Source organism: Pyrus communis, chromosome 1 (assembly GCF_963583255.1).
Source record: "Pyrus communis chromosome 1, drPyrComm1.1, whole genome shotgun sequence".
Classification (NCBI taxonomy): domain Eukaryota; kingdom Viridiplantae; phylum Streptophyta; class Magnoliopsida; order Rosales; family Rosaceae; genus Pyrus; species Pyrus communis.
The window spans coordinates 8,243,326-8,266,003 of NC_084803.1; the positions used below are offsets into that span (position 1 = coordinate 8,243,326).

General features: G+C 35.4%; 4 protein-coding genes across 4 annotated transcripts; 2 read left to right on the forward strand and 2 right to left on the reverse strand.

The window, feature by feature from the left end:
- Window positions 1-2,201: 2,201 nt before the first annotated feature.
- On the reverse strand, window positions 2,202-4,060 carry LOC137745466 (4-hydroxycoumarin synthase 1). The gene is made up of 2 exons (XM_068485428.1): window positions 3,840-4,060; window positions 2,202-3,470 (listed from the first exon to the last, which is right to left on the reverse strand). Exons 1-2 carry the CDS (start codon window positions 4,006-4,008, stop codon window positions 2,467-2,469), a joined length of 1,173 nt encoding a protein of 390 aa, XP_068341529.1. The 5' UTR covers window positions 4,009-4,060; the 3' UTR covers window positions 2,202-2,466.
- A 6,861-nt stretch (window positions 4,061-10,921) lies between these two features.
- On the reverse strand, window positions 10,922-16,186 carry LOC137740486 (PHD finger protein EHD3-like). Its single transcript, XM_068480347.1, has 7 exons — window positions 16,048-16,186; window positions 15,353-15,661; window positions 14,381-14,599; window positions 13,915-14,247; window positions 12,908-12,997; window positions 12,715-12,759; window positions 10,922-12,221 (listed from the first exon to the last, which is right to left on the reverse strand). Exons 2-7 carry the CDS (start codon window positions 15,596-15,598, stop codon window positions 11,337-11,339), a joined length of 1,818 nt encoding a protein of 605 aa, XP_068336448.1. The 5' UTR covers window positions 15,599-15,661; window positions 16,048-16,186; the 3' UTR covers window positions 10,922-11,336.
- Window positions 16,187-17,260: 1,074 nt separating this feature from the next.
- Window positions 17,261-18,856, forward strand: LOC137711523 (BTB/POZ domain-containing protein At4g08455-like). The gene is made up of 2 exons (XM_068450766.1): window positions 17,261-17,583; window positions 18,158-18,856. Exons 1-2 carry the CDS (start codon window positions 17,338-17,340, stop codon window positions 18,623-18,625), a joined length of 714 nt encoding a protein of 237 aa, XP_068306867.1. The 5' UTR covers window positions 17,261-17,337; the 3' UTR covers window positions 18,626-18,856.
- Window positions 18,857-19,210: 354 nt separating this feature from the next.
- LOC137735947 (BTB/POZ domain-containing protein At4g08455-like) lies at window positions 19,211-22,646 on the forward strand. Its single transcript, XM_068475319.1, has 3 exons — window positions 19,211-19,498; window positions 21,363-21,863; window positions 22,527-22,646. Exons 1-3 carry the CDS (start codon window positions 19,217-19,219, stop codon window positions 22,644-22,646), a joined length of 903 nt encoding a protein of 300 aa, XP_068331420.1. The 5' UTR covers window positions 19,211-19,216.
- The last annotated feature ends 32 nt before the right edge of the window (window positions 22,647-22,678 follow it).

Sequence of the window (22,678 nt, forward strand, 5' to 3'; positions counted from 1 at the left end):
GATACCCAAACGGAACGGAGTTGACGTTGGATGACTCACCTTGGACCGATATAGTTTGCATGGGAATTATATCTCCAGTTTTGATGTCTGCCATTGCACGGACAGATGTGCAGGTTATGTATATTTGTTTTTTTTTTTTTCTTCTGTAGCTTTGTTGATTCCAAAGGCTACGGTGCTTTGGTTTCTGGGTTCAAGATTTGATGAACACCAAAGTTTTGGCGGCTAGGGTTTTTTTTTCGAGACGAGATAGGTCGAAACCTGCTCTTGATACCAAGTTAAATTCTAGGTTTTAGATGAATATTTTTCTTATCTTTATTCTTCTCACATAGAGGAATATATAAACATATACAATCTCCTACAAACTAGGAAACAAGTATCCCAAAACCACTAGGATACCAATTACATAATTTTATACCAAAAATATCTCTTCATTACTTATTCCCCAAGATTTCCTCACGCAACATATAAGACATTTTTCTAAACTTCATCTTATTTAAGGATTAAAATCTAGTTTTTCATTTTTTTTTTTTTTTTTTTTACTACTTATATGTGCATGCATATAGTTCCAAGTAGTATCATAAATTAATGTGCATATTTTAAAATGTTCAATCTGCATCATTGGTGTACATTACTATTTATGACAACAGAATATTAAAATCATGGTAAGTGGGCAGCCAGCCAGCCCTTGTAAGAGAACGAAAAACTAGAAAACAAAAAACCCCGGCCGCCAAAAAGAGACAGGGAAAACAGGTTTTTTTTTTTTTTTTTAACAAAGGGAAAAGAGTTGAATACGAAACGGAAAAGGCACTTTATTAAGAATAATGTTATAAATACTAAATTTGTAGAAAAAATTGTGAAAATTAAAGAACATAAAAGTAGATGATTGATTTATTACTTAGACGTTAATAAACGTGCTTATTCCTATTGATGACACATCATTTAGTTTGTAAATTTAATCTTCCTAGCTTTACCCTTTCATTAATTGATAATAATAATCTAATACAAAGCACTGTTTAATTAAATAGTAAACTCTCAAACAAACCCTAATAAGCAAAATATTTAAAATATCTTAAAATCTCAACACTCCTTATCAAACTTTCAACGGTATATGACTGAGTTTGTCCACAAACATATGCGGATACAAATCTTGTCAACCAGCATACTGAGTAAATATGGCTAATACTTTCGGTGTCTTAGTCCTAACAACTGCAAGTTGTTTCTTATTATCGTTTAGTGTTATGATTTTTTTTTTTCTTTACTTTTCTTTTTCTCTCTCATCTCTTAGTTTATACCAATCACAAATAAAAAATGTCACAAAAAATTGTGCATTATATGCGTCAGTTTTTCCCCTCACATAGAGACCTCCCAATATATTAGAATGAGACTTCATCTAAACTACAAAAAACAAACCTAGTTATTTGCTAATAATAATGTATATTTTTTACCACCCGAAAACAAAAGGCTCAGGCAAGATTGATGTGATCCTTTTCAGATGGTTTTCTTTAGGGTAAAGCTACGAAATCTACTATTTAAATAACATTTTATAAATTATATGATGTAGCTGTTGATGATTACATTATTACTTAAATGTTGATTAATTATGCTTATTTCCTATTGTCATAAAATAACTATAAAATTTGTTTTTTTTTCAAAGTATTCCTCTACTTATACAATCACACCTTGAGTACCAATCCAAGTTTTGAGTATATTGAATATTTCTTCTTCTTAGCCAACCAAATATAATCCATGTTTGACCCTCCTTAATTAATTGAGTCAACAAATGCATCAGAATCAGATAGCAAACATTTGTTTTCTGTTACTATAATAATCTTGGGACCAGCTAATTAATTAATTAATACAGAGTCCAGTTTTCTCAGCTTATTATTTAGACAAACCCTTGCGATTCTTCTCATGATCCCAGAGCTTAATTAGAGCTTGCAACAAAAAGCTGCTTTAATATTCTATTGTTTTTTTTTTTTTTGGGAATTGTTATTGGCACTCCAAAAATCTTATTCTACACTCCAAACTTTCTATATTTGAAAAGAAAAATACACTTATCAGGAGTGTAGAATGAGATTTTTGGAGTGCCAATAACACTTTCCTTTTTTCTTTTCTTTTTTTTTTGGACGAAACTTTAATATTCTTTTGTTAATGTCTCAAAATCTTACAATGACGCATGCATAATTAGCAGGCACTCCAAACCAAACATAACGTGCACGATCTTATTAATTAAATGAAAAACCAAAGTCAATGGACTAGCCGTACATATGTGGACCCTCCGATCCAAAGACTTTTATTCTTATGTATGTGAAATGAAAAATAATCACAAAAACTGTGATCGTGAAATGATTATTTGACTAGGTAGAAAACTCAGCTGCAGCAGGGGTGTGTATACACCGGTTATCCAGTACTCGCTCGCATCACGTGAAATGCATAACCAATGTAGGAATCATTTTATGCAAGTATTTAGCATGTAATAGATTCACTACGCAGCACGGCTGTCTCGACCGTAAGTCCCGGTCCGATTCCAATTACGACACCCCATTCCAAACCTTCACCAGTTGTAGCTTTGCCTTCCTCAATCGACTTCTTTCTCATCTCATCCAAAATAAAGTGGACAGATGGAGCTCCCATGTTGCCATACTCACTCAACACATGCCTTGTTGCCCTAAGTTTCCCTTCCTTCAAACCCAATTGCTCCTCCACCTGGTCTACAATAGCGGGCCCACCAGGGTGCACACTAAAAAACAAGGAGTTCCAATCCTTATTCTTTCCGTCAACTTTTTCAAAAGTTTTAGTCAGAAAATCCACAACATTTCCACCAACAAATTTGGGGACTTCTCCTGATAAATAATAATTAAACCCCATTTCACGAATGTTGGCCACGACACCATGCTCTGAATTAGGTATGATCGTCTGTCTGCATGCCACGATTTCAAACAATGGACTCTCAATTTCAGGCTCTGGATTGGCCCCAACAATCACAGCAGATGCTCCATCAGCAAAAAGTGCTTGGCCCACTAGTATGTCTAGGTGGGTGTCAGTGAGTCCGTGGAAAAACACAGTCGTGATCTCTGCGCACACCACAAGGACGCGTGCACCCTCATTGTTCTCTGCGAAGTCCTTGGCCAGGCGGAGGACAGTTGCACCGGCATAGCAGCCAGCTTCGTAGATCATAGTTCTGGTGACGGATGGGTTAAGGCCGAGAAGCTTGACCAATTGGAAGTCGGCACCTGGCATGTCAACGCAAGAAGCTGTGCAAAAGATGAGGTGGGTGATCTTTGAGATAGGTTGGCCCCACTCTTTGATGGCTTTCAGTGCTGCTTGTTGCCCTAGCTTTGGGACCTCAGGGTTCAACATGTCTTGGCGCACATCAAGTGATGGGGCTCCATATGTATATATGCTTGGGTTAGCCTTTAGAATCTCTTCTGTTAGGTACAAGTAACGCTTCCTTGTTCTTGATTTCTCACCTGTTCAATAGTAAATTAAGATTTTTGTTAGGTTAGGTTCTATATCCTTAAACCACTAAAATGAGATTCTTGATCAAAATACAATGTCATTTGTAAGTTTCTCTCAGCATGATATAGTTGGAAAGTATCCTCATAACATAAATTAACATCATTTATTTTGACATGAACACGCCCGTTGGTATCGGGATGTTATTCACTTTAACCTCATAACAAGATAGAATCAGAGTATACAACCTAAGATCAACTGGTATTCCATAGAGAGGTCAAAAACCTTACATATTGTAAGATAATTTCATCCATGTGATATGTTTTTGTTACAATATAAAAATATGTGGTATCATGTATATCATGCATGTATTATACACTTACATATGCGATCAAATTTCTCTCTTAAATCCGTTCTGTGCTCATTTTTGGTGACTCGAAACAAGAAATCAGGATAGTCCTCTTGGTAGTAGACATTTGGTGGATTTGCAGTGCCAATGGCTAGGATTTTGGCATGTTGAGGCTCTACTTGAACCTTAACCAAAGGCGCCATTAAAGATATAGCAGATGGAATTGGGATTAGTTAAACCTTGAAAGAGAGGGGTAGTTCAAAGGTTGCAGTAAATTGAAAGCCACTACTCCGTTCCTTATATAGCAATCAGATCGTTAGTTGTGGAATCTTTCAAGGTTAGTGGCTTCCATATTTTATGGGGATGGCTGCTTGTAAGGAAGGAAGATGATCCACAGGGGTTTTTTTGTGGAATATTAGAAGGATAGTGGCTTCAATAATTTATGGGGATGGCTGCTGGAATTTAAGCGAGAGAAATGTTAAAGAGACTTTCTCAAAAGTGAGATTCTTCGTGGACTTTTTGACACTTCATATTTTTGACACAATGGTTTTATAATGTTTAATGCAAATTTTTAATCTATAAAGTTTTTTAACTTTAAGTAATTAATTATAGGGGTAAATACGTTAGAGAGTAATATGAAAGTAAATTAGGACTTCAGGAAATATAAATTAAAAAATTTGAATAAATTTTGTGAAAAAATGATAAAGTATTGTCGAATGGTCATATAACTTTAGATGTGAGTGATTTTTTGTAGAGATGATATTTTAGGGAAGATATAAAAAATAAACAGTTAGATCGTTAAAATAAATTACAAAGTAAGCTTCCTAAAAACTTGTGTCAAAATATGCATAAAAAATATGTCTCCGAAACACCCATAATATATATGGTAACAAAAGGACTTAAATCCAAAAGTTAGGGGAATCAAACGATAAAAAGGGTGAAATGATAGACGTAGAAAAATATGGTTACTCGAGTGCGTGCATGCACCTTGGACGATCTACCGTTTGAAAACATGACTTCAATTTGTGTCAAAGCGTGGGTGCCCGGCGCTTTAAGATAAGTAATGTACGCACAATTTTTCTTACAAGTTGAAACTTCCAGTCACTTTCTTCTGCTAATAATAACTGTTTTTATTTTGTTATATTTTGGTAGTTTCGGTCTGTTGGCATGTATCTGATTTTTTTGCCGTATATGAAAATGTGATGACCACGAAATATTAAAATCGTGGTAAGTGGGCAGCCAGCCAGTACTGTGGACGTGTAAGAGTACGAAAAACCTAGAAAACAATAAAAACCCTGGCCGCCGAAAAAGACAGGGAAAAGAAATTCTAAACAGAAAGGCATTTTTTTTAGACTTTTAGATATAGACTCTTGCAACTTTTATTTTTTAGACAAAAACCTATTAAATAGAAAAATAATTGACCTATTATTACAAGATATTTACAACTTGTACCACAATATTTAAAATAACTCAATAAATGTAATTACTCACCTTAATTACAATGACCAAATAGTTATTACACATATTATTACCCCTAACATATATATATATATATATATATATATATATACACGTTCAAATGTATATAGTACTACCATAAGCTCAATATATATATATATATATATATATATATATATATATATTTATTTATTTATGATGAGCAACTAATATATAGTTTGTAGGTAAATTAATGTTGAATCAAATAACATTCTTTTATTTAGTAGGTAATATATTTTCCATGTATTATTACATATATTTGGCACATTTTATTATTATAAATATATGTACAAATAATAGGTAAATTGATTTTGAATCAAATAAAATTTCTTTATTTTGTAAGTAAATTAATTTTGAATCAAATAACATTCTTCATTATGTAGGTATTTTATTTTGTATGTGTCATGCATTTATTGGGCACATTTTATTATTATATGTACAAATAACAGGTAAAGTAGTATTGAATAAAAAAAATATTTTTTTCTATGTAGGTACATTATTTTGCATCTATTGGGTTTGCTTTATTATGTAGGTACTTTACATTTATTGGGTAAATTATTTTACTTTTTTTAAGCATCTGACATTTTAATATTTGAATAGTAGGTGCACTGAATCAAATAACATTTTTTTGTAGGTAAATTATTTCGCATGAATTTTTACAGTATCAGACATGTTTTTTTTTGTTATATACATATGTGTGTGTGAAATAATTTACCTACATTTATTTGCAAAATATAATTTGATTGACTAAACTAAGCATGTATTATTACATATATTTGGCATGTTTTATTGTTATTATATATTAGGCAACAAATTTATTATTTTTTTATTTTTGTAAAATTATTAAATCTTCCTTACAAATAGGGGTATTTTAGGCATCAACTTTTTTGAATGTGTAAAGTCTAATATAATTAATGAATTTGCTAATGTGGAATCTAATCAATGGGTTTTAATAGAGTAAAAAACTTATGTCGGGTTTTATATGAAGAAAATTAAACTTTAGGGGCTAAAGTCATATTTTCAATTTTTTTTAATCGATAACAACAAACTAATATAAAGTACTGTTTCAACAAATAGTAAACTCCGAAGGAAACGCTAATAAGAAATACTAATAAATAGTAAACTCCGTCAAGCCAGCAGACTTAACGAACTGGACTGGACTAGAATGAAATTGGCAAATATTCAGATTTCAGAGTTAAACATGGCCAATGCTTTTGATGGATTAACCTCAACAGCTGCAAATTGTTTCTTACTGTTGATGAGTGATTATGATTTTTCCTTTTCTTTTCTTGTTCTCTCTCTCCTCTTAGTTTATATCAATCTCAAATAAAAGATATGCCACATAAATTGTGCGTTATATGCATAGATTCCCCCCCCCCTACATAAGGATCACTCCCCTGGCGATGTGGGATGTCACAATCCACCCCCCTTAGGGGTCCGACGTCCTCGTCAGCACAAACGCGGCCAGGGTTAGGCTCTGATATCAAATTGTCACATCCCAGCCCGGGCGGGACCACTACCAGGGCCCGACTCCACTGTAGCACGATATTGTCCGCTTTGGGGCCCCAGCACACCCTCACGGTTTTGTTTCTGGGAACTTAGACGAGAACTTCTCAGTGGGTCACCCATCATGGGAGTGCTCTCGCGCGCTACTCACTTAACTTCGGAGTTCCGACGGAACCCGAAGCCAATGAGCTCCCAAAAGGCCTCGTGCTAGGTAGAGATGGGAATATACATATAAGGATCACTCTCCTGACGATGTGGGATGTCACAGTTGATATGTCCTGACTTGGGAATAACATGCTAAATTAAGAATTCGCTAAATTTATAATATAATGCATTATAAAAAATTTCATATAAGTCCCTCGTAATACATAAATTAATAATTTCATTTCACTATGGGTTTGGCTTATTAAATAGAGTTTTTACTTGGTTAAATGTTAATAAAATAGAATAATGTGTTGCATTGAATAATGTACAGTCTATTTTTGCAAAGAAAAAAAAAATTCATGAATTTTAATTTGTTAAATAAATATGTAGAATTGTTAATTAGTAAAACGAAAAACTAAATACAATGTATAATATTTAAGAAAATATGTGATACCTTGGTAGATTAATAAGTTATGTAAGTGGCCCTTTCCCGCAGTGATGGAAATGTGTTGAGCCATTGCATGACGGCATGGGTTCAAACCCCATAGGTGGATAATCTAATAAAATCTATTGTTTGACAAAAAAAAAAAAGATAGATTAATAAGTTAGTAATTAATTAATTTATCGATTATTTAACATTAGCTCAATTAATAAATTATCTACAATCTCAAAGCTATTAATTTATAGAGGTTTTAACTGCTTATATAAACAATGATTAAAACAAAACAAAACAAATAAAAAAGAGAAAAACGAAGATTGAAAAGGAAATTTCACAATTTTTAAAAGTAAAAGAAACGTCCACGAAGCTTGGAATTGAACTCATGCTGGGACAACACTACACACTAGAATCATTCAAAAACAACTGCTGTCAAAGGTGGTGTCTTTCAATCGATGATGTTGTTTTTGTTGTTGTTGTTGGGGTGGGTTGCCTCTTTTTGGGACTTCCTATTCGGTTCTTCTTTGTTGTAGTGTACTTTGGTTTTTTTTTGGATTGCTTTATTGGCTTCTCTTATCTAATACAAGTTACTTTCTTTGACCAGAAAATAAAGAAACTTGCTTCCACAAATATATGTTCATCTAGCTTTGTTTGACCAAATTTCCCTTTACTTAAATGCACAACATCGATATTTCTATGTAGATATGTCCATATTCTCTATTAGGGCAGGCCAAGGTCGATAGACTCGATGCGTCAACATTTCCTTTACTTAAATGCACACATCAATTGTCCAGTTTTAAATCGAAATTGAACCCTTAGGATTCTAAACTGCTAATATCGATTAAATGATTAACAGTTGGAATCGAAAATATTTTTATTTTTGGAGAGTTTCCTTTGCTCTTATTCATCTCTCAATATATATTTCTCTAATATTTATAAATAAATAAAGACTAAACTAGAAGCTAAATAAGATTAGTGCTTATCACCTCATATTATTCTTGGGACATTACGGATATCCACATGTCCCCAACTCCTTGCTGTTTCTTTCTACCTCAATTCCACAAATATATGCAAATGTTCAAGTCCTTGCATCCATCCGATAGTCAGATTCGTCATCCGTACTACAATTGTGAATTTTCTCCCGTCGAATTGGTTTGTCTCTGTCTGTAAAGTCTTGGGTACATGCAACTTCGCACGCACAACGTAGTTGCTTAAGGGATGATCTAATACGACTTGTATTTGGCCCGATGCAGGTGACATTGTGCATCTCCTCACATTAATCAAATCCTAAATCCCTCCCTCCTACCGTCGGCAGAAGAATAACTTATATGAATCAGGACGTGATGTGGTGATGAACCAATTTCATGTTAGTTCTTTTTCGACAGAATTTGTAAGTGTATAAGTTGTGCAAGATGTATTCGAATTCTGTATTAAGAATAGTTGAGAAGAATGATTCCTTAGAGATAGGTGCTTGCAAATCCTATTTTCTAAACGACACTTACCTAATTTAAACGATGAAATAAAACTTAAATTTCAAATAAGCCGCCATGTAAAAGGTAAGCAGCCTATTATTACAAAATAGACGGAAGGTCTTACAACACTACCCAAAAGGACAATTTGACTAATACTCCCGCTTTTTTAATTCAATGTCTAAAGTTTCAGTAGGGCCAAAATTTAAAGAAACACTTACATGAAATGAGTTCATTACCATATGACGTCTCAGTCTAATAATGCAATGTCATGAATTCTTTCTAAGAAAGTCTTAGTAATGGTGAATCTAGTCCACAAAAAACCTTTTCAACCTAGAAAAAAAAATCAATGCTCCAATTTCTCATTAATATCTACTTAAAATATACAAACGTAGAACATAGGTTGTCAGATCGATCCAAGTGTTTGTTTTTTTATTTTCTTACCAAGACTTCTATGTATTATGTAAGAAAAAATGTTAAAAAGACTTTCTCAAAATAGACTATCTGCTACCTCGCACTCTGAAGTTAATTCCTTTTGAAGAGCATCTCCAAAACTATACAAAGCGCCAAACTATAAATAATTATACACTCAGTCTTTACAAGCAGATTAGCAGTGAATTTTTTATATCCAATAGAAAATGCAAAATGTTTAAAAATAAAAAAAATTTACTTTTTGGTTGGCCAAAAAGCTTTCTGTTCTTCTGCAAGATGTAAAATTCTTCGCGGCAAAATGTAAATAAATATGTGAATTTACATCCTACTTTCACATCGTAGGAGGTGGGCTTGCGAATTAAAGAGAGAAAAGTGAATGTAATTCTGAGTTTAATTTTTTTTCTTTATAAAATTAAGATGTAAATGGGAATTTTCATCTCAAATTTATACTTTTTTTTTATTCAAAAAGATGCTCCATCTAACCCTATCCTTCTCACTAAATAGCCGGAGCATCTTTAATAAATAAAAAATAAATAAAATTCCGATGTAAGTTTTATGTAATTTTTAATGTGCTCGGGTTTCAGGCACATTGAAAAATCTTTCAAAACTTATATCCACAACTCAGATTGATCTGACAGGATGATACGCTATGTGTTATTATACAAATCGATTAAAGTTTTTTTATTTCAAATGTCTCTCCACTTGTATAATGACATATGATGTAGGTATTGTATTTCAAGAATATCTCCAAAAGCACCAACACCAATCCTTCCACCCCACTCTACCCATCCAAACGAAAGAACCAAATACAGTTTCTCCCATCTGGGTTCTCTCTCTTTTGTACCACATTTGAATCTGAGCAACAGAGTTTGACGGAACTTTGAAGTGAACTTCCCAAACTTTCGCAAGTGATATGTAAAAGCAATAGAGGCAGAGCATATTGAGGGTCCTCAATTTAAATACAAATTTAATCAAATGAAAGGGTGGTGTCAAAGTTCTGAAAGGTTATTTAATATTTTGTCTTAAAGGGTGGCGTTGCTCTAAGGGATACATAAAACAAAAGTTCAGTTTGCAGTGCATTACTGGAAATATCGAACCTTAAACAAAAAGGAAAAAAAAATCAACCTACAATGCACTATTGGAAGTAGTATGACCTTTGCTAAAAGATAGAGTATGGATCAATAAAGTAGAGATTTTTTTCTTTTTTTCTTTTTTTTTTTGTAACAAAAAGTTTAAGGGAGGGGAGATACCCTATCCTAGCGTCATAGCATACCATAGGCCTCTTTGAGAATTTAGAGAGAGGGTCTCAGCCCATATTTTTATTTTTACAAATCGCCACCACAAGAGATTGTTGGTAACGAGACTCGAACCTAGACATTGGTTCAACGTAGAGAACAATTCTTACCAACTTAACCAACAATAGAGACTTTGAAATTATATAAAACAGTGACTCAAAAACAAAAATAAAAAAACATCACAAGTTTATTTTATGGATGACGTACTCGTCTATGTCCACCAAACAGAATCTCAATGAAGAGCAGACTCGTGCATAAAGTAGCATTTGCAAAAGTTAAATCAAGCTTCATGTACCAAAATATAAGACCACAACACAAGAAAGACCCGACAAGGAGCTTAAAATGTTCAAAAAAGTGTTCCATTAGTTATCGAAATTTGATCAGTTTTCATCGTCTTACAACATAAGCGCCGAGAATTACATTCTGATACTTTCAAAAATAACTACTTACAAAAGTAGAAACCACCAGTATGTTCAATGGTGGCTGTTAAAATGGTCACTTTACCAATCTGCCGTCCTGTTTTCTCAAACTGTGCACTTCTAGCAAGAACGAAACAACATTTACAGCCATTTCGGAATCCTTCCTTTGCTGAGTTAAGTATCCAAAAGTCAGCAGAATCTAACAGAGTTTACAACCTACCAAAATATCGCCTCCAACGCAGACTAACAGACTTGTTAGCCGTGAGATAGACCTACAAAAATCAAATCCGTTACTCAAAGACAACATGTCATTCCCTGAAAACCGTCTCATTCTTATTTACTCTTCATATCCTCTTCATTATCTAGAGTATGGACCGCACAGAGAAGGACCTCCATTCCCCCCCTACCTTGTTCTGATTCCCTGTCATCCCCTTTTTCATTCAACTTCTTTGAACCTTCACTTTTCGCTCTCTGTGTCTTTTCTTTCTTATCATAAGCCTTTCTTGCCTTGCGTATGGCCTTAATTCCGGTATCACATTTTTTGCAAAACCATTTTCCAGCTGGAATGGAAGTGCGTGGTGGTTCCATGCAATAGAGGTGGTACCCGTGATCACAACCGTCACAAAGCACAATCATATCATCATCTTTATCAATGAGACAATTTCTGCATAGGCAAGAATAGCAGTACCAACAGGGGCCGTACGATCTTAACTGGTTAGTTGTCAGACACCTCATATGGTAGTATTTTTTGGGGCAGTATGAATGACCACATGTCCTCAAACTATCATTGTTTTTTACCTCAAGTCCACAAGTTTTGCAAATTCTTTTGCTTTCTTCCGATAGCTGGATTCCATCATCTGCACTCCATTTTGAATTTTCACCTGTCTCATTGACTGTTTCTTCTTCTGTAGAAACACTTTCACCTCCAACTCCATCAACTACAGTCTTGCCCACATTCAACTTCTCACACACGACACAGTTCTCATGGGGTGATCCAATACCACTTGCAGTGCACCTAGCACAATACCAACTTGGAGGAATTTCTTTGACAGCAGGCTCAATGCAAGAGATATGGTACATCTCCTCACATGAATCACATACTAAACAATCCTTCCCATTTGCATGGCATCCGCAGCACCTGCAAGTGCATGCACTGTGCACACCACAATCCTCTGTTTGCTCCAGTTTAGCGTGAGAGTCAGATCCCAAGTGGTAGAACTGTTTTAAAGTGGCAAACGTTAGTATACTACTAAAAACCAGCTGATCCATGCCTTGAAAATTTAAATAAAATTGTACGAATGATAACTGTGATGCATTTAGCCAGACATGAAGTAGATTGACAACGAAAACCACAAAAATTGTTTTCAGAATTCTTTAATTGTCAGGTGACTCCAGGTGACTCCATTCTCATCACAATAATTAAACAAATCACTGTTTTCACATATCCCAAAAGACATGAAACTCTAAAAATGCTGAGAGGACAAAATCCTACAAGTGACAAGTATGCAAAAGGAAAATAGGCAATAGTTAGAAAAGTGAAAGTAACAACTACTTTAAAAGCGTAAACACATAAGAATATTAGGAGATTTCTGAAAGCGTTTCCTAAATTTATATTTCCAAGGCACCAAATGCACCATACGGTCAGGCAATTCATCAGATGTCTGTGATTCGGCAAACTCAATTCTATGTTAAAATTAGAAAACTCTTATACCTCATTTTTTCCATATTTCAATGTATTGCGGACTGAACCTCCCACCTGCGATGACAGATAAAATAATTTGCGAGATCAGGCTTACAACACCACAGAGTGAACATACAATAAGTTATTTCTAGAAGTAATAGATTTCTTTAAACTAAATCTTCAGGTATTTGGACTAGACATCTCTTCAACTGAATCACCTAACCTGTTCATTGTAAGAAGCCCTAGACATGTCCGAGAGGTTTCTTGCAAGAGAAATCAAGTCGGTACCGATCATTTGAAGTTTTCTCCATACCTGTAAAATATTCAGGTTCGGAATATGTAATTGACACACCAAAAAAAGGCGGAATATGATGAGACAATTTAGACTTTAAGACATAATTAGTGAAACAGGTGGGAGAATTTCAAAGTGTATACCATTCACACATATACATGTCAAAAGAAAAGACAATTAGAATCATATGTCATGTATATCAAGCATCAGAAAGATGGTCATTCAAAAGGAAAGCAACCAAAAATGTTCACCTGTCTCCAGGTACCTATGCCTCACCATGACACATACATTAGCCAATAAAATTTAAGACCGCCAAAACGTTGCAAAAAATTTAAAGCAGGGCTATAAAAATTATAAGCCATGAAGAACATTAGTACACTAAGACTTCAAACTAATATCCAAACCTCACTTGTATGCATAGTTTTCTGGTACTTTCTAACATTTACAGAATCTTTTTCACTCATAAATATGCCAAGTGATGGGATCAAAATTTTCATGTACCAGATAGTTTCACTATCAAAATCACCTTTTAAAGAATTAGTCAAAGAGTGTTTTCACAAAGCAGGATTTTAGAGTCTGTATTTGTATAGCAGTAAATCTCACTCCAACATGATACACCTTACTAAAGCAGATTATCCAATTGACTGTTCTTTTCAGCACACATTAAATTCAGAGACCACAATATTTAAACAGATTTCACCAACCAATACCTTCAACTTGAGCCAAATAATGAAGAGCATACTGAAAATACGTCAATCATACGTTCATAATCATTCCCAAAATGGTAACCATATAAAAGTATTACTTTTAAAGTTATCTGTCGTACACAAACATGCTTTGAATCATTAACCTCATATTATCACATTCACACCATGATATTAAGCAGAATATAAGAATGTATTACCATGACAGCTAAAACATAAGACTATCCAACTTACCTGTTGCATATCATTTGAGAAGAGCATTGGAGAATGCTCATAATCTCCCCTTTTCATCCTTGAGTTTATGAGACTAAAGTCGAAAACGCTGTCAGCCTTGATTCCTTGAAAATTTTGCAGCAGGACTTTGCACAACGAGGTGAACGTTTCGGAAACTAAAACATTATAAAAAGCACGCTGACACATCGCTGTAACTGTATGATGGTTTGATTTATTTGAAAATCCATTCGATACAACACCAGCATTCATGCTGGCTGCCTTTTGAGATCCATTCAATATAGACTGTGTCAGAAAACAGCATCGGTGCCTATCCTCATTATGATCACCAGATTCCTGCAACACAATAAATATAACAGAATTTTAAAATCAAATTGTCTTGAAACTCAAAAGTATGAAAGCAATGGCCAATAGCCGATAAATCTGCTATTATATGTGGAACACATGGACTCTTGGTTGCTGCACAAACCTTAACTCGCGTTGTGTGATCAATCTCTCGAAAATGTGCAAGTGCTTCCCGGATGCACACTTGTACACCACCTTCACCGTCGCCTAATGACTGATACATGTTCTCCAGCACAGCATCTGTACAGTACCTCTCTGAGCATGCATCTGAACTGTTCATTCGAACATGGACTTGCTCGCAAGAGTTACTGTGTATATCCGTGCCCACTGGTTCCTTTAGAAGCTACAGAAATCAAACATGTTGAATGAGAAAAACAAGGACCAAATAGTCTCATTGGCTGGATTGAAGGAAATGTAACTGAAGACATTATATCTCTATGTGTGTACATAAAACTTTTTATTCCAGGACAACGTAGATTACATAACATTTGTAGCTCATTATAGCTAAATTAGCCATATTGTAAAGCACCACAATGAGGTATTCGTGATCCAGGGAAGAATGCTCATACATTGCTCCCATTGTTTATCACAGTTTTCAAAGCTTCAAGTAAAATTAACCCATAATAAATCACAAAAATTCAACTTGCAATCGAGAAATTCGCTTTCACACTTACCCTGAAAAATAAACCTCTCTCATTTTCCTCCTATTAGCAGTGCTCCCTAAATAGCCTAATGAGTTCTCAAATGCATTAATGAGAAAAGTAATATGCGGTCCTCCCTAAGTCTTCATTGTTCTGAGTTAAAAACTAAAGTTTAAAGTTTAAACTCATTGGGCGCTCAAAATTTATGAGCCTTGTTATAATTTTTACATAAGGATGTGATTCATAAGCTAATTCTTCTGTCTAAACTAAGTACAGCTTACCAGTGCTCAAGTCGAATTCCGTTAAAATTCAACACAAAAAAATTACAGGGGAGAAGGGAGATCAGCGAACATACTAGAATATTACAGTCCTGCTTTACAAATTGTCTAATTAATAAAGAATTTGGTTTTTGTCAACATGAAATAATAGCACAGAGCAAGAGCTACAGGAAGCACCTGGTTTGCCAATTGACTCGATGATTCCACATCAGCTCCCCCATCATCCTGTGACTTGCTATCCCAACTGAACCTCGCCTGCCTCCGCCTCTTGTAAGTTCGAACACCCTCACTTGCGCCAGAGCTGCCTTTCGCAACGTCAGTAGAATTCCCAAAACCAAATCCATTGGATTCACTCTTCAAGCATTCAACTTCCTTCTCGCATTCCATATTACCACCATTGCTTTTACCTTCTTCGACTCCCATTCCCAATCAAACCTACTTTTCTCACACTTCACAGTGCGAAAAATTGGGTTTCACAGCAGCAACCTAGGTTACAAATTCCAATGTTTTCAGCACTTGGAAAATTTCAGAAACCTAAAAAATGAAAATACCAGAAGACATACAAACCAAAGCAGCCACAGTAAAATCCCCCATTGTTTGGTAGCCGAGAAAATACAAAACTTCAAAGTCTCTAGCTTTCATTCTCTTAAGAAATAAATCTAAAATTCAGCTAAGCTGAACCAACCCAAATCTTCGAATCCTTAGTAAACCGCAATTTGTTGCTTACATCGAGCAAACTGAGAATTTAAAGTTCAAGACTTGGTTTCCCTTTTCCTATCTGTTCATACATTTTCTCGGCCACCAAACAGAAAACAAAACTCACAAAAAATGGAAAGTGCAAAGGAGAGAGAGTAAGAAAGAAGAAAGCTGACCTGAGGGAACAATTTGGAGCGCCCAAAAGAGAATCGAAACCCTAGAAATCTGAGGAGGAGCGGGATGTTATGACTTGTGGGAGACCTGGTACAGTAAGATGAGATTACTCTCTCTTATCTGGGAATTTTTAACACACTGACAACACACGGAAAGAGTTTGCGACTCGGACGGTAGAAAGAGGTCATTTAGTGTGTTTTTTTTTTTTTTTTTTTTTTTTTTTTTTTGGGGTCAAAAGAGGTTATAGAGTTTTAAATAAAATTTTTAATTGTTTAGCGCATATAAACTGTTAAAAGATCTCTAAATTGAATAGTTTTGTGCATATAGAGTTTTTAGGTGATCATAAAGAAAATAAACAGTCTGATTATAATGTTCGGACAGTAAAAATTTGTTATTCGTAAGTCCCCTATATGTGAGGGACACAAGCATTATCCTTACTTTTTTTTCTTGCTCATTATATATTTATACTTTTAATCATTATTGGGTTTTTTTATGTCTATTAAAACTTTACTTCGTTCTCTTCTTAAAACTTAATTTGGGCTACTTTATTCCGTAGAAGTCCATTTTCATCTATATTTTGCTATATTTTGTCAAAAGCGTTAAAAATTTATTAAATGTTTGATGGGCATGAGTGAGGCTCACCTACATGTTAATATGTTTATCACATTAATGTCGCATCAACTTAAAATATTTTTACAAATTAAAAATTAAAAAAAAACAAAAAAAAAAAACGAGAAAAGTGCATGACGGGTTTTATGAAAAATTAAAATGAATGTGTAAAATAATATTTCAAAGTGGCTATGGCAATTTCTTGTAGGTCAACGTTTGTTGGTTATTTACAACGACTTCTTGTTACATATAACTTGTAAGACTGATCTGTCAATACTTTGAAACTATTTATATAATTTGTAAAGTAATCAGGTCGTGGCACATTAGTTCAGATTAGATGAAAAAAAAAACAATCGATTTAGATTTATTGATATCAAAATTTTCAAACATGATACGTCATTAAAATTGGGATGTCAATAAATCAAATTGTTTCGAAAACTCAATTCCTTAACTTTAATGACGAATTCGATACCAAATTAAGTTGCATATTATATGGTTTAGCTGAACTTTCATTCCTCTTAATGTAAAATTATATCGATGTACTCAAAATAAAAAAGAAAAAAAGAGTAATTATATAGATTATTTGACAATTATGGTTTATAAGAGGTACACTGGCGACAACATTAATCATTCGACTTCGCCACTCTCTCACTCACTTTCTTTAATTTCATCCGACGGAGACGATGAAGTGTATATCGTGCCTGGAGGACTACGAATCCGACGACGCCGGCACCTGCAAGGAGTGCTACGAGGAGGCCAACGAGACCGAGGAGGAGCTCAAGCGCGAGATCGACGACCTCAAGGCCAAGGTCGCCTTCCTCCGCCTCACTCGCTCCCTCCCCGCCTCCTTCTCCGACGTCGTTTTGGTTGCCTCCGAGGATGCCTCCGCCGGCTCCGCCGTGCCTGTGCCGGCCCATAAGGCCGTTTTGGTCAGTCCTCATTCAGATTTACCTTGTTTTTGTTGTGAACTTGTTGGTAGCTGTGATTGTGGGTCTACGAGCTTGGGCACAAGTTGTTTGCTTTATTGCCTGAATGAAACGTGGGTACTGGAAAATGGTTAATTTGAGAAGAGAATTTACATTCAAGTTCCTATTTACTAATTTCTTTTGGGAAAAGTAATCTCCTTTTCAACAATTCAACCATTTGGGTAAGTCTTGGGATTTTCATCAATTGGTAAATTTGGTTTTAACTATTTAGTTGCATTATATTATAGTCTGATTAGAAATATTGTTCTAATGACTCAGTTTGATTATATATAGGGTGTTATGAATCTATGACTCGGTTCATATATCATTCATTGAGAGGCATTAAACAAAACTTGTTTGATTATATATAGGGTGTTATGAATCTGTGAGCATTGTTATTCCATTTGTGTTTGATGTAGTTTATTGTTCATGTGGAAAGCTTTATGCTTTGAGTAGATCAAATGTTCGTGGGAAATATAGTTCTGTTTTAGCGTTTCCGTCTTTGAATTTCTTTCAAGCATTTGGTCGCTTTATCCAGGTGAGCCGTTCTCCGGTGTTCAAAGCCATGCTTGAGAATGAGATGGAAGAGAGCCTGAGTGGCACCATCAAGATCAGTGATGTGTCCTATGATGCCCTTCGTGCCTTCGTCAACTACCTCTACACAGCAGAGGTATGCCTTGACGAGGACATGGCGTGTAACCTCCTAGTACTGGCTGAAAAATACCAAGTGCAGCATCTCAAGGTCCATTGCGAGAAGTTCTTGGTGTCAAAACTGAACTGGGAAAATTCCGTTTTGAGCTACACCTTTGCGCACCAGCATAATGCAAAGCATATCATTGACTCGGCATTGACATTGATCACAGACAACATGGACAAGCTTACTACCCGGGAGGAGTACGTGGAGCTAGTGGAGAAAGATCCACGACTTGTAGTCGAAATCTATGAAGCTTATCTCTCCAAGCAGGTGAATACAGCTGCCCAGAAGGATTCTTCCGTGAAGACATAGGTGCTCGTTATCCCGACCTGAATCTAGGATTCTTTGTGAAGATATGATCATACGAGTTTCAAATTGGTCTTCTCTTTTCTTTGTATAATTAAGTAGATGAACTAGCTAGTGAAGATACAAATATCAAGTGGTAAACTGTTTGTGGTAGCACATGGTGCATTTTAGCGTGGGTGGCATCACTTTACTTAATCTCCAAGGCCCATGGCATCTGCCTTTCTCGCTATGTTTTCATTGGCTTCTCTCTCTTTTGAACTTTCTTTTTTCTGTTGATGCAATGAGTCACATTCATTGGGTACGAATCCGGCATACGCAACACAATCGGTCAGTCATGATTAATTATCAAACAAACCCTACCAAAAGAAATATTATTATACCGTAGTACCAGTGATGCTTTCTCAATGCCATTAGCTAGGACGGGCCCACAACCTCATCCTTAAAACTTTCCACAAAGGTGCACAATAATTGAAGTGGCAAGAGCAGTACTAGTAGAGAGTCTACGTTTCTCTTTTGGTCAATATAGTGGAGTTGAGGTTCACATTCGTGTTTGATCACCCACTCGGAAGAATGCCTTTTGATCACCCACTCGGAAGAATGCCACGATTCAATTGCAAATCTTGCGAAGGTCGTTTCGACGGACATGGCGGCGGCATGTACTGCAAGGGGTGCTACTTGGAGGCCGACAAGATCAAGGTGCAGTTGATGGGTGAGAACGAAGAGCTCAAGGATAAGATTGAATTTCTCAAGTTGTGCTCGCCGTCGCCGACCACTTCTGCTACGTCACTGGCAGCTTCCTTCTCCGACGTCGTTCTGATTGCCTTGGACTCTGACAACTCCCCTTCTGAGCCGCCCGTTCAGGCTCATAAGGCCGTTCTGGTTAGTATCATTTTGCCAACCTTATGCTGCTTTACTGAATGAAGATATAAGCATGTTTAAGGGACGTTTGCTGCTGCTTTTCTAGAAAGCACTTAGGGCTGGTTTGGTATTGCTGTGCTTTGAAAAAAAGCTGATTCTGCTGTGCTGTGAGAATAAGCGGCTGTGAAATAAAGCAGCAGAGTGTTTGGTAAACTTTTTTGTAAAAGTGCTTTTGAAAAAAAAAACACAGTATTACAGTGTTTGGTAAATTTTTATGTAAAACAGATGTGAAAAAAGCTGATTTTTCAAAGCTAGGTTTTGCAGCTTCTTATTTTTGGCTTTTTTTCACCCAAAACTGTGAAAAAAAGCTGAAGCTGAATGTTTACCAAACACAAAAACAGCTCCCAGCTTTTTTCAGAATCACCTCAGTACCAAACCAGGTCTTAGGCTCATAAGTGCTTTTAATAAAACCAGTGTTTCTCCTAGGCCTGTTTGGAATCTTATTTGAAAATTTTTATCATTTGTCAAAACATTTCATAACAACATTTCTTGAAAACAATTTTATTTAAGACTTAAAAACTTGATTGGTTTACAATTTAAAATTTTTAAATCTTACGACTTAAACTAGACAAAAAGATTTAAAGAAGGGGAATCGCAGGAGAGGGAAAAAGAGAAGAAATGAGGAAAGAAAGTAAAAGATGATTGAAGAAAAGAAAAAGAAATGATACAATCAGACGAGATATAGAGGAAAAAAAAATGAGAGAAAAAATCGAAAGAATGAAAAGAATTGGAAGGAAGACGAAAAAGGTAAAAAAAAAAAAGGAGAAAGAGAAAGAAGAAAAGAGAGAGAGAGAGATTTGGAGTGAGAATGGAGGAGAGAGAGAAAAGAAATAAGTGAGTTTAAGTTTAAAAACTCTAAAAACTCACTTTTTATGTTTTTAGAGAATATATATTTTTTAGTTAATCTTAAGTTCAACTTTTAAATTAGTCTTAAGTTCAGCTTTTGAAAATAATCCTATCAAACAAGTTTTTAAGGCCTAAAACTTAAAAATTGTTTTTAAGTTTAAAAAGTTGGATTCAAGTAGAGTATCAAACAGACCCTTAAATTTTCAAGTGTTTTCTAGAAAAAGCAATTACTTGGACAAGTTACTTTTCCAAAGGGCATATTTGTCAATTTGCCCCTCAACTTGTATAGAGTTGTCAATTTTCTCTTTGAAATTTAATTTTAGCCAATTAACCTCCTGAATTTTTATAATTAGCCAATTTTCCTTTTGAACTTTAATTTTAGCGAATTATCACCCTGAACTTTTATAAACCGTCAATTTTATCCTTGACGCTAGATTTTTAAAAAAATTCATCCAATTTTTCATCTATTTTGATCACACAGACAACACTTGACAACTGTACGGGAGCAAAAAGAATGAAAAATTGAATGGATGAAAACATAATGAAATTTTTTAAAATCTAACGCTAGAAGAGAAATGGGCTATTAATAAAATTTTAGAGAGGTAATCAACTAAAGTTAAAATTCCGGAGAAAAATTATGAGAAAATTGGTCAATTATAAAAGTTGAAGGATGTAATAAGCTACAAGTTTAGGAAAAAATTGGACACTAGAGAGTTTTCATACCCAACGCGTTTAGGAGTGTTTTTATTGTCATAAAGCACTTTTAAGGCATTCTCAGCATGTTTAAGAAAGCTAAAAGTGTTCTTACAATCAAAGATTCAAAAGCGCTTTTAACTAAGGTAAAAACATTTAGAAGCACTAGGAGGTGCTCTTAGGTGTAGAAATGGCTAAACAATTTCAGATTTAGCCGGTTTTTCGTGTGGATAATCTTTGAAAGAGAAATTAAAAACTGAACGGTTCTATTCGATCAACGAATCAGGTGAACCGCTCTCCGGTGTTCAGAGCCATGTTTGAGAATGAAGAGATGGAAGAAAGTCGGAGTGGTACCGTTAACATTGCCGATGTGCGCTACGATGCCCTACAAGCTTTTGTCAACTACCTCTACACTGCTGAGACATGCCTTAACCAGAACTTGGCATGCGACCTCCTAATACTGGCTGAAAAATACCAAGTGCAGCATCTCAAGCACTACTGCCAGAAATTCTTGGTGTCCAAGCTCAACTGGGACAATGCGCTTACGACCTACACCTTCGCCTGGGGCCATAACGCGGAGGACGTCATGGACGCGGCCTTGGAAGTGATCACCGACAACATGGACAAGCTCACTGCCCGGTTGGAGTACGACGATTTGGTGAAGAAAGATCCCCAACTCGTCATCAAAATCTACGAAACTTATCTCTCCAAACAGGTTAATACTGATAGGGAGGGAGATGGGGAGAGGGATTCTTCAAGTGGGGATGGGAGTGGCTCGGGGGACGGGGTATGCTCGGCGTGAGGCTCGGGGTGGTGATCCCTGTTGATCGTGGAGGGAGGCGGACCGTTGTGCGGATTTCTGGTGGCCATCTGCAGCTTTAGCAGGTCTTTCTGTGTGGTTTGCTTGTGTGTGCTGGGCTCCAAGGTTGGGCTTCAGCCATTATCTTTTTGTGTTTGTGCCCCTTTTTTTTTTTTTTTTTTTTTTTTGTGCTTAACTTGTTTAGGCCTTTGTTGTACTTGTGTTGATTGGTGATGAAATTTACCTTTTATCAGGAAAGGAAAAAAAAAATAATAATGAAAAGAATTTGAAAACTTTGAGTTTTAATGATATGGATAAAATAAATAGTAAATTGAATAGTACCTAGATTGATTTCTTAGGGTAAAAATATGGTTTTTCGTGAACAGTACTGCAGGCTTTTCGTTAAAACTTCCTAAAAAAAAAAAAAAACTAGATGGCCATATTTTTTTTTTTTTTTAAGATGACCGTAATTTCCCATTATTACCACAGTCTAATGATATTCTTGTTTACTTGTAAATGAGAAATCTTGTCAAAAATGAATTTGAACCACATTATTGCTAGCCAGATAGCCATAATTTGAAAAATCCATGATTAAAATTTGGATGTCAATAATGTTTCGAAAACTAAATTCCTAAACTTTGTAATCCGCAGCATTTCAATCCTTCTTACTGGGACGTTGATACTACTGCATCAGACTACAGAGAAGCCTCCACTGATGACTATATCCGGGAACCACATTACCACACAGCCCCGCCCCTTCGCCGGCAGTAGATATTTTGTTGCCTAACTAGACGGCCGTAATA